The following is a 13,641-nucleotide window of genomic DNA, read 5'->3' as shown; positions in this document are numbered from 1 at the left end:
GGTCTAGCTTATTCCTACCGAGAAGCCCCAATCTTGTCTATAGCTAGAAACTGGTCCAGAGCAGTTTCCCGGGCTTCTCCGTCGGAGAGCCGAACCGGTATATAGAATAGCCCCGCTCTCGAGTGAAATTTACACGAAACTGCCACTCCCCAAGTTCCCGGATGGCCAACGAAAAAAAAACGGTACAAGGCCCCAAGCATCGTGAGTCGTGACCTTGGTCAACATGGAGCGATAGGGTTCCGCCCTGCCGCCGCTGGCCGCTGCTCCCCCGTCATCGGCGCCGGTTGCTGCTCTCCCGCAGGCGCCGCCGCTTGCCCGCTCCCCTGCAGGCGCCGCCGCTGGCCCTGCCGCCGCTGGCCGCTGCTCCCCCGCCGTCGGCGCCGGCTGCTGCTCTCCCGCAGGCGCCGCCGCTCGCCCTGCCGCCGCTGGCCGCTGCTCCCCCACCGTCGACGCCGGCCGCTGCTCCCCCGCATGCGCCGCCGCTCGCCCTGCTCCCCCGCCCCGTGGCTGTGGTTTGCTTCTCCTTCCAAGGTCCGATATGCTAATGATTTGATCTTTGTGATTAGTTGTTCCCTGGATATGGTGGATGATGAGATCGATTTACTGATGTTGTTATGTATCTAGGGTTATTACGGGCCTCTTTGTTTGGGCTGGCTGTGGCTGGCTGTGCTGCTGTGCAGGAGAAGTTGCTGTGTAGGAGAAGCTGCTGTTCTGAGTTTTAGCCTTTGGCAATTTAGCTGGCTGTTAATCTGTGAAATACCCTGACAGTAATGATATCCTGTGTTGCTGATTTAGGTGCAATATATAACATATGGATGCATGAAATGGATACGTGAATGTAGTTTTAGCCAAAAGGCATATCCGTTACAATTATAGATTTATCCAAAGTACATATCAATATTATTTTCCTAGCTAGCACAAATAGTTCTAGGTGGCTCTAGCATTGAACAATGCGTTGGCTATATCATCACGTGTCAAGTTCATGCTGCTTGTATGCTGTCCACCCGGAGCACTGTCACCTGGCGTTGTTATTGATTGCCTTTGCACCTTAGGGATGTAATTCTCATCCGAGTCGCAACGATCAAACTGCTTGTCACGTAAGTGGGAGTCTCTAATGAAATTGTGAAGCGCGATGCAAGCTAGGATAATTTTCTTCTGTGTAACCAACCCGTAAGAAGGGATACCTTTCAACATGCGCCACTTATTTTCAAGATGCCAAAATTACGCTCTATAGCATTTCGAATCTGAGCATGCGCATAGTTGAAAATTTCTTTCTTCTTTGTTGGTAGCCCTTCTCGGCGAAAGTCCGGTAAATAATACGTGTTGTTTTTGTAAGGAGCTAGGAACCCCTTTCTATTTGGATAACCAGAATCAACAAGATAGTATGTACCTGCACACATAAAATAAATATATGAGACATCGATACGACAATGCATATGTAACTCATGTATATAGTAAGATAGAATATTACCATCAGGAGGGGTCGGAAACTGTTGTGGATACTTCACAATGCTGTGGTTCAGTATGCGTGTATCATGTGCCGAACCAGGCCATCCAGCTACTACAAATGTGAATCTGAGATCAAAGTCACATATCGCAAGAAGATTTTGTGATGTGTAACCATGTCTTCCGGTGTGGTTAATTTCTTCTTCCTTAGGAACTTCAACTGGAATATGTGATCCATCTATGGCACCAATGGCACCTTTGAAATGAGGCCAAAAGCGAGGATCTTGAATTCTTGGATGCACATCTGTGAAATTTGGATCCACTGGTTTTATGTTATCTTTACCCAAATTGTACAAACAATTCAGTACCATGTTGAACTTCCTATGAATTGTTTCAAGAGACCGACTGAAACGGTTCTCAACTTGGTGAAATGATTGTGGTCCTCCAACCATCCATAGAAACATACCCAAACATTCAACTGATTCCATATCTCTTGTTGACTCTAACCCATAGCTAGCAACTAGTAGGTTGTGCAGTTGTTCAAACACATCTGGATACATTCTAAACATTTTGTAGCATCTTTTTCTATCATCAAGTTGTTCATGCACCCATTCAAGCCCAGTTTGTTGTGGAATCCTTCTAGCTGCCTTATTCAAATATTTTTCAGAATAGAGATTACCGTAGTAGCCCAACACAGCCAAATCATGCGCCACTCCAAGAAGATGCATTATCCTTTCAATTTCTTCATCATGTGCATTATCATCTCCATCCATCTACAAAATTCAAACTAGACAAGTTAAAAACTCATACATACTAAAGTAGTATACACGAAATACCAATAACAACACTCATGGATAGTCTACAAGATGTCCCAAATAGAACAAATACATAATGGTGCATAAGTTATAGAATGATCAAAATAGTCTATAAGATATTCCAAATAAATAGTACACAAAATGGTTCATAAGTTCTAGAATTCCAAATACCAAATAAATAGAGCACATATTACAAGACACATCTACTTGTTTAACTCATTATGTATCCTCTCGAGATAATCAAACCGTCCTCCGGGTGTTTCAAAGGCTGCGAGCAACTCTCTATGCTCCCTTTTCACGGCAAGCTTGGCCGCTGTAAACATGAGATCAGTGCCTTCACTGACTCCACACTCTCGAACCATCGCTAAAAATTCCTTCATAGTTGGCACAGAGTCATCCTTGCTGCTAGAACTTCCAACATCCACCTTTGAAACTATGCTGCTCAAGGCATTGTTGTACGTCTTGAAAAAAGGGCTCTCCTTTTCCTTATCTCCAACACAAGCCTTGCGTTTCCCTAAGGTTGTTTTCTTCTTTGCCTCACCATCATCATCCAACAATATTGGACCATCCTTGTCCTCTCCTAATTCTTGTCCCGGAATGGCCGCTGATTCTCCGGTGACATGAGCCTTCTTGAACATGACATCTTGTTGTTCCAAGTTGGCCGGTGGCCCATTTCTGAACTTTGCATGTTCAGGCCGATACTGCAAAAATAACATAGTACATATATTAGTTCAAATTATAACAAATACACAAATAGACAAGATAAGTGATAAACATATAACTTACAACTAGGTGCGTCTTCCACCACTCATCATCTGCGTCCATAGTTTTTGTCACCGGATCCCAACCTAGCCCAGTTGCATTTTGCAACTCCATCCAACCCGTATAATCTTTCTTTAAAGCATCCCATTTGTTCTTGAATTGCTTCTTCGTAAATTGCTTTCCTGTTTTCTCGGTAAATTTTTCACCGAGATTCTTGTATCCCTTTCTACTCAAGCAACCACCATCCCTATTGTTTGCGTTGACTTCATCCATACATATGTCACAGAAAACTCTAGTGTGGTATGCATCCCAAACAGCCTTCTCCATTGCAAGATACTAAAAAACTATACGGAAAAAACACTACGAAATTAAAGGGGAAGTTAATTGCAATATAGGTAGCAGCATGCATCATACATATGACAAATCTATCTAGCAAATCAGCGGCATGAAGAATATACAACAATTTTGTTTTCATGCGTATGGGCACCACATGTTGGATTCTAAGCACAACATAAAGTACGTCTCTAATAAAAAAAGCTTCACAACAATCTGGTGCATGCGATTAATTATTGCAGATCAAGCGACATGCATAGAACAGATTAGCAACTTTTCCATTAGCGACATGCATAGAACCTGTGCCATGTACACCATCCTATTAGCTTGGAAGTATGTGCATGGCTTTGGATGGGGCTGCTGCATGCAAATTTTGGAACTCACAAATTTGAAGTAAGCGACTGCCTACACTGTGCGGACGGAACAGATTTTTATTTCCTGTAGCGTCCTGAAGAAACAGATTCAGAGATTCCCTGTCTCGTTGTGATTTAATGTAGCGTGCGAAAAAAACTATTCAGTGCAAGACATGTGTTAGCAAACATTATCAGCTCCCAGATTTTTTGCTTCATGTGCACATCCGAACAAGTTTTACGTGATTTAGATGAAGCCCATACAATTTTCTAGTTATCTAAACCCTATGCTACAACCTAGAGGCTACAGATCCATGGACCCTACTAGAGAAACTGCGTCGCAGGGTGCAGGATCGAGTGCCTGGGCTTGTCAGCGAACCTACTAGAGCAAAGACAAATACGAGATGTCAAGGAGACGTGGACAGAACAACCTGAACTTGTCGGCCAGCCCGCAGATTTTTTTTTTTTTTTTTTTTTTTTGAGAGGTAACCGCGTTCATTAATTTAAAACATCAGTGATACAACACACACGGAAACCACCAGAAGACACGGGAAAGTACACGCGTCCAGGAACAACTGCAGAAAGACCCCTGAAAAAATACGAAAAAACAAAAAGGCCCCTGGGAGTCCCTGCACACCATCTTCTCCACATCGCATCGGATCCGATCCAGCACCTCGCCGTCGCTGGCTTTGCGAGTCGAAAGAGAAGCTCCCCGCACGGAGGAGCCGTTGACGTTGGGGCGCATCGACCGGGGATCATCCCCATGCTATAGATCGGAGCCCAACTCCACCGAAGCACACCGAACAAAGCGGGGAAAATCGGCAGAGCTGCCGCCGACGGGCCATCAGTCCGCTCCCGAACCACTATCCTCTCCCGACTGCCGAGATCGCCACCAAGGACAGCGTCAGCAGCAGTCAACTTCACTCCTGTACACCTTCTTCTAGCTTCCCGGCGGCGCTGGAGGAGACGACGCCGTGGCGCGGTAGAAGCAGAAGAACAAAATCCCCTGACAAGAGCTCCGCCAACGCCTCGAAGAACTCGCCTGGGAACCCAACCTCCGCCATCCAGACCGAGCGGCGAAGATACATGTCCGCGGCTCCTCGTCGTCTCCGCAGAGCGCCGTCGAGGTAGAGGCCCGGAACACTTTATTTGCGGCGGCGGCGTCGACACCGACCGAGCGCCACCACCCAAAAGACCTACCCTACACCTATCTACACGCCAGGCCAAAGGAGCTGGAGCTCCCCCACTCTCCCCCCGCCGCCGGAGCGACGAGAGAAGAGAGAGGGAGCCAGCGCCCTTGCCGGCGGCGGTGGACGGAGGGAAACTAGGCTCCTCCCTTTTCGCCTTTCTAAGATAGAGATAAGGGAGAGGGAGGGCGACTTCGCAGATTTCTATGCGTGACAGACAGCGACGATATGGCAAATTTTCCATTAGTAAATCATCTAGCATCACAACAACCTGGTACAATCATCTAGCTTACGTGATTTAGATCAAGCGAGAGGAAGAGACAAGGCTCACCAGCAGGAGGGTAAAGTGGAGGGGTCGTCGGTAGGGAAGAGTTCTCGTCCGCGGGAGGGAGTTCTCGTCTGCGTCTCCAGTGTGGTGGTGTGCGGCTGGAGCTGCAGGGTGCAGTAAGAGGCGGCGCGCACGGGAACCCTATCTCTCGTGCGGGTTGAGAACAGATCAGGCCACGGGAGGAAAAGAACAGGCCAGGAAAAAAAGGGTACGGATCAATGCCTTAGCGGTGGCAGTTTTGTAGTAATATCTGGAAACGAGATGGGCAAATAAAAGGAACGGTTCGGGAGGCCAGAACAAAAGCTCGGGAAGCACCATCTACCTGTGGTTTTTCTAGTGTGTGGGAAGGGAACCTGTTTTTGGAAAAGCCTACCGTCCAGCCAACCCGTTTGTTTCGTTTATCAGTACTTTTTTTCGTGGAAAGCAGCTAAAAGCCCAAACAAAGAGGCCCTACAGATATTTCACAACTCAATACATCAAATAAGCTAAATGTATAGAAGCCCAAAAGAATAGGAGGAACTAGTTTCTAGTAGCTTCTTGCCACCACAGTTTTTCCCCACCATTTTCTAGAAGCTAGCTTATGCATAAGCAGAAGCCCAAAAGAAGTCACCCTAAAACTAACAACTGTCCCGTCATTCGTCCAAGAAATTTTCTTACTCTATTAAAGATCAAGGCCAGAAGTAACTTTTACCTTATATAGTTAGGATAACCAGTAACCTGGAATCTTATGTGCCCAGCCTGAATATGCAAACCCGAAAGATTGTCTGGAAAAGAAAATGGAAGAAAGATATAAAATTCAGAAAAAGAATCTTGTTTCCTATATGCTTGGTTATTAAACATGTTTGTTTAGTAAATATCAGCAGATTGAGGCATGAAGTGGGTATGACATGAGGTTTGGCTGGAGCTCTTCCGACGACGACTTTCGCAGAACCAAGCAGGCTAGTAACTGTACATTGTCATGCTGCAATCTTCACGTGAATCTGAAGGATATAAATGTACATTTGTGAATATACGTCTCTAAGTTTTGCGAAGATGTGGACAAGCACAAGATTTATGGTTTCTGTACACAAGTAACCAGGCAGCTATGAAGGCGAAGTCAACTACTCTGTTGTGGAACTGGAATCTCGTGCTCCGACGAGAGGATTACCTTCGTGTTTTTAGTGTCTGATCTTAAGTTTTCTGTGCTCATGGCGATGATCTTATATAATTAGTTCATTAAAAAAATTCTTTTTCTTCATGGCTTTCGCTGCTGCCAGTATTTTTAACCTTGTGTAGAAATGGAGCAATCCGTAATTTAAACGTTTCACGCAATTCAAACATGTACAACACAACATGGAGAAATAAATTCATATATTCAATCATGTTTAGCATACATTTTACAGAGTTTACACACGCCTTGTTTCTTTCTTTGAGACATCAAGCTAGAACAAATCAAGTTTCAGTATCGAATTCTTGCTAGCCAAGATTAGAACCGAATCTCGCCTTCCTCCAAGTCTTCTTCGAAGCTCTGACGATGCAGCTCCTCCTCCTGATCGCCGTCGTCGTCAGGCTTGAGGAAGAGCCCAAGCTGCTGCAACACGTTTTCTGGCATCGCCATGTTGTACTCTTTAATATCGAGACTCTTGAAGACCGTCCGGTGTACCCTCTCACTGTCGGGCATCGCCGTCCTCTCCGTCTTCAGCACCTCCTGCCTGGCCTTCTCCCTTGCCCTCGATCTCGCCTCCTTCAGCTGCCTTTCCTGAGACTCCTTGGCACGGGCGAGCGGCAGGGTTATCGGAGGCGTGGCGGCACACTCCGCCGGAGCTGGGCCGTCCACGCTTTCATCTGAATCGGAGTCATCTGAATCGCTGCTGCTGCAACTACTGCTACCGTCGCTTGCTGAGTCTGAATCCGAGTCGCTGCTGCTGCTGCTGCTGCTCGAGCTAGGGCTGCCGCTGATGATTGCGTCATCGCCAAGATTCTTCGGCAACACCACCGGTGACGCGTCCCCGCAGATGTCCATGTCGTTGTCTTCGGCGAGCTGCAGCGGCGCTGGTGCGTTCACCATGGGGGAGACGCCGCCACATGTGTCAACTTCTTCTTCCTCCTCTTCCGTCGTGTCGACGCTCTCCTCTGATTCTGAATCAGCGTCAGAATCGCTGCTTGAGTCTGAGTCCGAATCGCCACCGCTGCTGCTGCTCGAGCTAGGGCTGCCGTTGATGGCTGCGTCATCGCCGAGACATTTCGGCATCTTCTCCGGTGACGCGTCGCCGCGGATGTCCACGTGCTCGTCCTCGTCCTCGTCTTCTTCCTTTTCTTCGGCCATCATCATCTTAGGCGCGACCACGGGAGCGGTCGATGCCTTCTTGTTCCTCTTGGCCGGAGGTTCCTCGGATCGTGGCACCGGCAGGGCGGCCGCCTTCTTTAGAAGGCGACGGACCGCAACGAGTTCCGACTGGAAGCGCTGCCGAACAAGCTCCCGCGCGCCCTTGTCTTCGGTGGGCTGCAGCCGCGGCGGCGCGAGTGCGATGGCCATGGGGGAGGCGCCGCCAGGGATGTCAACGTCGTCCTCCTCTTCGGCCATCATCTTTCGTGCGATGACCACGGGAGCTGTAGATGCCTCCTTGCTCCTCTTGGCAGGAGGTTCCTCCGATCGTGGCACCGGCACCGGCAGGGCGGCCGCCTTCTCGAGGAGGCGACGGACCGCGACGAGCTCCGACTGGAAGCGCTGTCGAACGGCCTCCCGCGCGCGCTCCGGGCAGACGTTGAAGACCTCCGTCGCGGCGTCGAGTGGCTTGCGCTTCCGGCTGAGCATGCTGCCGATCGCCATGGCTTTCTCCACGTACGCGGCACAAAAACGAACAAGCCGGGGGATATGGTGTTGGATGGAGATGGAGATGGAATTTTTGTGCAAGAACAGAAGGAGATGGCGTCGATTTTATGCTTGAGTACCTGCAGGATGCGATGATTCCATGCTGGACTCGAAGTCGAATTCGGAATGTAGTCACCTGATCAGTTCTTCTCCGTCTCTGTACACGCGCTTGTCTCGGAATTCCATGGGGAAAAGGAAAGAGTAAAACGACAACAAATTTGGGTGAGCGGAAGATGGAATGGCTAATCAATGTCGAAGACGGAACGGAGCAAAAATAACAAATTGCGGTGAGCGTGGATCGAACACGCGACCTTCAGATCTTCAGTCTGACGCTCTCCCAACTGAGCTATCCCCGCCAGTTGTAATTTTCTTGAACAGAAAACTTTAGAATTGAATCCGCTTTTTGAACAACATTTGAGCCAATACAATAAGTACACCATTTTAGACAATATTCTTAGGGCAACAAACTTTTAAACTATTACATCCATTCCAAAATATTTCGGAACAAAAGGAGTGATAAATAAGATTAGAAAACTACTAGAAGAGCTAATGAAAATAAAAATCCTGAATACACTGTGCATCGAGATTGTCAATTCTCCGCCGGTGAAATATATATGGGCAGTTTCGTTGCTAACTAAATAGCACTCGTTCCTTTTTGCATTTAATAACACACTTCCTTGCACCTTCAAAATCTAACCATTATCGTGTGGTCCATGGTTCAAATAGCCTAGTGTCTCTTCACAATAGTCATTTCTTACAGTTGGTAAGGAAACTAGTCCCCTCTCTCTGCCCCGGGTCACGGCGATTAGGCAAAATGTTGATGAAGTGGACGTTGATGAAGAACTTCTCGGACTCATTTTTTTTAACAGTGAAGTACTTCCCTCTGGCCGTTTTAAAGTGTGGGTGATTCAACATGTTTACGTTTCAATTTGTGAATGGATTGGGTCAGCTATTTCGGGCGAGAAAGAGTAATAAAAAAATATGGACATGCATCGCCCACCGTGGGGCTCGAACCCACGACCACAAGGTTAAGAGCCTTGCGCTCTACCAACTGAGCTAGACGGGCTTGCTGGTAGTTTTAAATTATAAGTTACTCGTTCTTTAAGATAGACGAAATGGAGAATTCTGGAGCTGCTTCTTCATTTCGATGCAAGGAGAGAGCAAAATCAACGACGATAAAAAACACGACGTTCCTAGGCTGAAGCAAATCGCAAGAGACTCAGAACGGTGAAGACTACCATGGCAAGTTCCTCCAACACATCGATTAAAACCGGACTCAGCCCAGCTTGGCATCAACTTTCTCAAGTGCGCAAAAATTGGCTATCAATGAGCCTACTCATAGCCGTTACAACAGCTATGTGCCAAAGAGGGCTTAAGTATTCTTCCGGGTGGTGTTACTATACACATCACATTGATAAGAAACAGCTAGAGTCCAGTCTAGGTTCTCTCTCAACTAGATTTTAGGCTCCCGGTTACTTCAACAAGAGCAAATAGCAGGAGCAAGATCAACGATAGCACAAGCCATCAGACGTATTTCGGACGCCGGGACAGTCTCTTCAGGTTCACCATCTCCTGGAAAAGTAAATAATCAGCAAGTCTCAGAAGATCATGCCACATTAGGTCTATACTGAGCATTGGAATTTATGACTACGAAAAAAAAAAGCAATAAACACACTGCATCACTAAATGATTGAAGATTTTATGGCTTGATACAAGACATTCCAGAAGAAACAAGGACCCAGCTGATTTCAAATACCTGACTCTGATCATGAATATACTGGACATGGAAGACACATCTGCAACCCCTTATATCATGTTGCTTCCGTTGGATATCAGTAACATGTGCATCAAAATGCAATGCATCATCGTTGCTCTCCTGACATACGGATTGCGACAAGAAAATAAATAAGTTGAGAGGGAAGGGCATATGCCTTATAAGTAGGAAGCTCCAGCAGGATAGAACAAAACCAAATGGTATAGGATCTTGTGACATGCTACTCTGGGTTAATCATTACCCACTTACCTTGAAGCACAGGACAAGATCTCCTTTGACAATGGTTCGGCATTCTGAGGACTCCAGCGGAATGGATTGCTGGCGGATAGCCTTCTTGACATTTATCCACTCATCTTCTTCAGCCCCAAATCCATTAAACCTCACCCGGACTTCCTACAACAGCAATGTAGAAATATTGGGTTACATAGAGTAACAACAATGTAGTAATATTTGGTTACATAGAGAACACAACAGAACTTAAGTTACTATTGTATAAATAACAACCAAATGATAACAAGCAACGTAGTGCATTATCCTTAGTAGTACTCATTCTTCGTCCAATGAAATGGCGTGGGCGAGAAACCTATCGTGATGAAGTTACAGACGAAATAACAGATGATTTCCTACTCAGTCATTAAACAAGTCATGGAGAGAAAACATAAAATGCTCTTATATGCTACAGAATTAATTATTAGCCTTACAACTTCGCCTGAACTTGTCTTCCTGTGTGCCAAAAATACAGCAATGTCATACCTACATACCACAAACAAATATGAAATTTAGTTCTGCTGCCAAAGAAACAAAAGAAAGATAAAAACTTGAAGATATTTATACACAACAAAAGCATGTGAGCACATCTTTTCAGGGCACATGCACAGAGATTAAGACTCCTGCTCCATGGTAATAATGCTAATAACATTATGGAAGTGAGCTATGCTAATCAGACAGCCAGAACCAAAGGATATAAGATATCCAGGTACAGTTGCCCATACTTTCTAGGACCATTACGGTAGATTAACATACTATACTAGCATTATCAAGATAGGCATATAGAACTTGTTATGATAGACTTGCATGCTCATTAGCTAAAAATTATTAAAAACAAGTTCAGACTATTCACAGTTGACTTGTGTTATTTATTCAATATACATTCAACAGTATAGCCATGCTGAATGGCACATGCCTAAATCTCCTAAGAAAACTGAGGTGCAACATAAGTTAACAAATCTTGATTGCTTCATATGATCTCAATTACCCACAAGACAACAGAATGGGGTAAGGGGATAAATAAAGAATGAAATTGCTGCAAATAAAAGGAGAAAGGAGGGGAAAGGAACATAATTGTCGCAAGTAAGAGAGTTCTCACCATGCAGAATCCTTTGATGACCTAGCCTCAAACTGCAGGTCTTCAAGTTCAGGAACCTTATCTATAGTTTCTGAAAAGAAGCCAGAGCATAAGAAAATTTTAGTAAATGGTACAACCGTACAAGCACCAAGCATAAAGTTCTAACAGACTGATACTTGCAATAACCTTTGAGTAAGTCCGGGGAAAGTGCATCTTCGTTGTTTGAAATACTTGTATCAGGGGCTAAAACTTTTTCTTCAGAAGGCTCAGCCTTTGTCTCAGAAACTAACACATGAGCTTCTGAGGCTAAAGTCTTCTCTTCAGAAGGCTCAGCCTTTGTCTCAGAAACTAACACATGTGCTTCTGAGGCTAAAGTCTTTTCTTCAGAAGTAGTAGGCAGGCAAGTAGATTTAGTGGCTGTAGTTGATGCTGGGAGCTTATCAAGGAACCATCCTCGAACCTGTTGAAAGACATGTCATGCGAAAGCACTTCGTAAAACATGGACGATGCAAAAAAGACACTGTCACCTGTGTAGCCTGTAGTGCTCTACTCCCGGTCCGAGCTGCAGAACGACTGCACATGGGAGCAGAAAATGAGAAAATATGTCAGAAGTGCCACTTATAAACTATTACATTTAAGTATGCTTCAGAGATATAAGGGCTGAGTTCTGCATCACCCTTTGTAAATACAGTCATGTCATGCTTACAACAACATGAAAGCCTTTTTCCCAAGAAAGTTGGGGCAGGCTGTGGAAACAGTCATGACATGCTTAGAAAGAACAAAATAATACACTTCAATCCTCCTATTAGTTTCTCCGAAAAATTGTAATTGATGTATATGCTCCATAGGTTAAGAATCATTAAGACTGCATCATAATTCACAACCTAGCCATCCAGCACTCACTTAAATTCTTCAGCAAGCTTCTCACACAGATCACCATCCAAGACTTTTTCTTTTCTTCCTGAAACCAACTTCTCCAACCTTGCAATCTGCGCCGAGAAGTACTTTTAATAAGCAATCGCAAGCATTGAAAAAAAAAGTAAAAATGACAGATAAGAGGCACGACACAATAAGAAAAATGGCCATTCAGCAGTTCCCAAAACACCAACATGCATGGCTATACTCTTTGTTTACAATGAGTCATCAATACCAGACTCGAAATTAGAATATGAACAGATGACATCCAGGTAGTAGTGTTAGTGACACAGCAAACCAAAAAATCCCATTATCCTCCTACATGTAATGAAGCTATGTTGATATTCAAACACGGCATGCTTGAGCTTGGACACAGCGCCTGAGTTAACAAATATGCAACATTGGACAACAACAGTAGCTCCTTGCAACAGTAACATTACATTCTTTACAGGACCCATCGCAATACCACCCCCATTCTAAAAGGAGCAATACAGGAAATGAAAAAAAAATGCATTTACAAGTTCTCCATGCCTTGTGTCAAATAACTTGAAATCCTTTTTAAAGGGAGCTATTTAGGAACAGGTTGAACGGTTTTCTATTCAGTAGCAAACATGAATTTTCATGTTTGTTGCTCTTATTAGTACATACAAGCAGTAGCAGACGAATGTAAAGAAAGATTATTAAAAATACAGATCAAGCTGTAACAGATAGTATTTCTAATCCAAATCAAGCTCTTATTAGCTTAACAACACACATGAGAGATATTGCGTACTAATAAAGCCCCTGGATTGGAATCACCTCTACCGGTTTTATCGCCGAAACTAAGATTAGGTCTCACATTTCAATGCTTCTCACAATGTAAGGGCTCATCATTTGCTATCCAAAAGCTGAATAATGTAATGCAATGTTCCAACAACTCCATTTCCACGGTTGCCTGGACTGGCCACCTGAACCAATATTTGCTCCAAATCGCCCCTAATAAACCAAACCCTAGTGACCTTTTCGTCAGAGATCACATTTGTTACAGCAGTATATCGGAGAAGAAGACAATATTGCGCAACTAGAGCAAGGAAAAATTACTAGAATAAGAAGACCCCCTGATGGAACCCGGAACGAGGGCAAAAGGGAAGCTCCACACGAAAACCGCCGCAAAAACGCAATGGGGGCCGGCTGAATCGCATCAAACGGTAAGCATCTTCTTCTGATCGAATCGGGGAGAGCTACCTCCGTCTCCGACAGCACACACAGGACCAGTAAGGCCGGGGGAGGGTGTGAGGAAGCAGCAAAGAGCGCCCCCAGTACAGGAGGGAGTGGAGGAAGTGGGGGGGAAAGGGGAGGGGGTGAACGGCTGTGTACCTCGGTGGGCGAGAAGCGGGTGCTGGATCGCCGCTCCATGGGTCGCCGGCGGCGAGGTCGGGGCCGGGCCGGCGCGAAGGGGGGCGGCGAGGCGACTCAAGTCCAGTCCAACCACCAGCAGCCAAGGGCAATTATGGAGAGCGGAGCAGAGCGTGCAGGTAGAGAAAGGGGAGAGAAGC

The 13,641-nt window shown here is 45.6% G+C and overlaps 1 protein-coding gene and 2 non-coding genes across 3 annotated transcripts; all 3 read right to left on the bottom strand.

Moving 5' to 3' along the window:
* Nucleotides 1–8,355: 8,355 nt before the first annotated feature.
* TRNAF-GAA lies at nucleotides 8,356–8,428 on the bottom strand. Its single transcript has one exon. It is a non-coding gene; the product is annotated as a tRNA-Phe (tRNA).
* A 637-nt stretch (nucleotides 8,429–9,065) lies between these two features.
* On the bottom strand, nucleotides 9,066–9,138 carry TRNAK-CUU. The gene has a single exon. It is a non-coding gene; the product is annotated as a tRNA-Lys (tRNA).
* A 184-nt stretch (nucleotides 9,139–9,322) lies between these two features.
* LOC124653166 (protein SAWADEE HOMEODOMAIN HOMOLOG 1-like) lies at nucleotides 9,323–13,535 on the bottom strand. Its single transcript, XM_047192232.1, has 9 exons — nucleotides 13,463–13,535; nucleotides 12,095–12,180; nucleotides 11,719–11,764; nucleotides 11,378–11,651; nucleotides 11,213–11,282; nucleotides 10,548–10,599; nucleotides 10,096–10,239; nucleotides 9,829–9,948; nucleotides 9,323–9,644 (listed from the first exon to the last, which is right to left on the bottom strand). The coding sequence occupies exons 1-9, from the start codon at nucleotides 13,499–13,501 to the stop codon at nucleotides 9,597–9,599; spliced, it is 879 nt and encodes a 292-aa protein (XP_047048188.1). The 5' UTR covers nucleotides 13,502–13,535; the 3' UTR covers nucleotides 9,323–9,596.
* Between the last annotated feature and the right edge of the window lie 106 nt (nucleotides 13,536–13,641).

The sequence above is a fragment of the Lolium rigidum genome, chromosome 5 (assembly GCF_022539505.1).
Source record: "Lolium rigidum isolate FL_2022 chromosome 5, APGP_CSIRO_Lrig_0.1, whole genome shotgun sequence".
In the NCBI taxonomy this organism is placed as follows: domain Eukaryota; kingdom Viridiplantae; phylum Streptophyta; class Magnoliopsida; order Poales; family Poaceae; genus Lolium; species Lolium rigidum.
The sequence above is the reverse complement of the archived record's forward strand: the minus strand, read 5'-3'. Positions and strand labels throughout refer to the sequence as shown.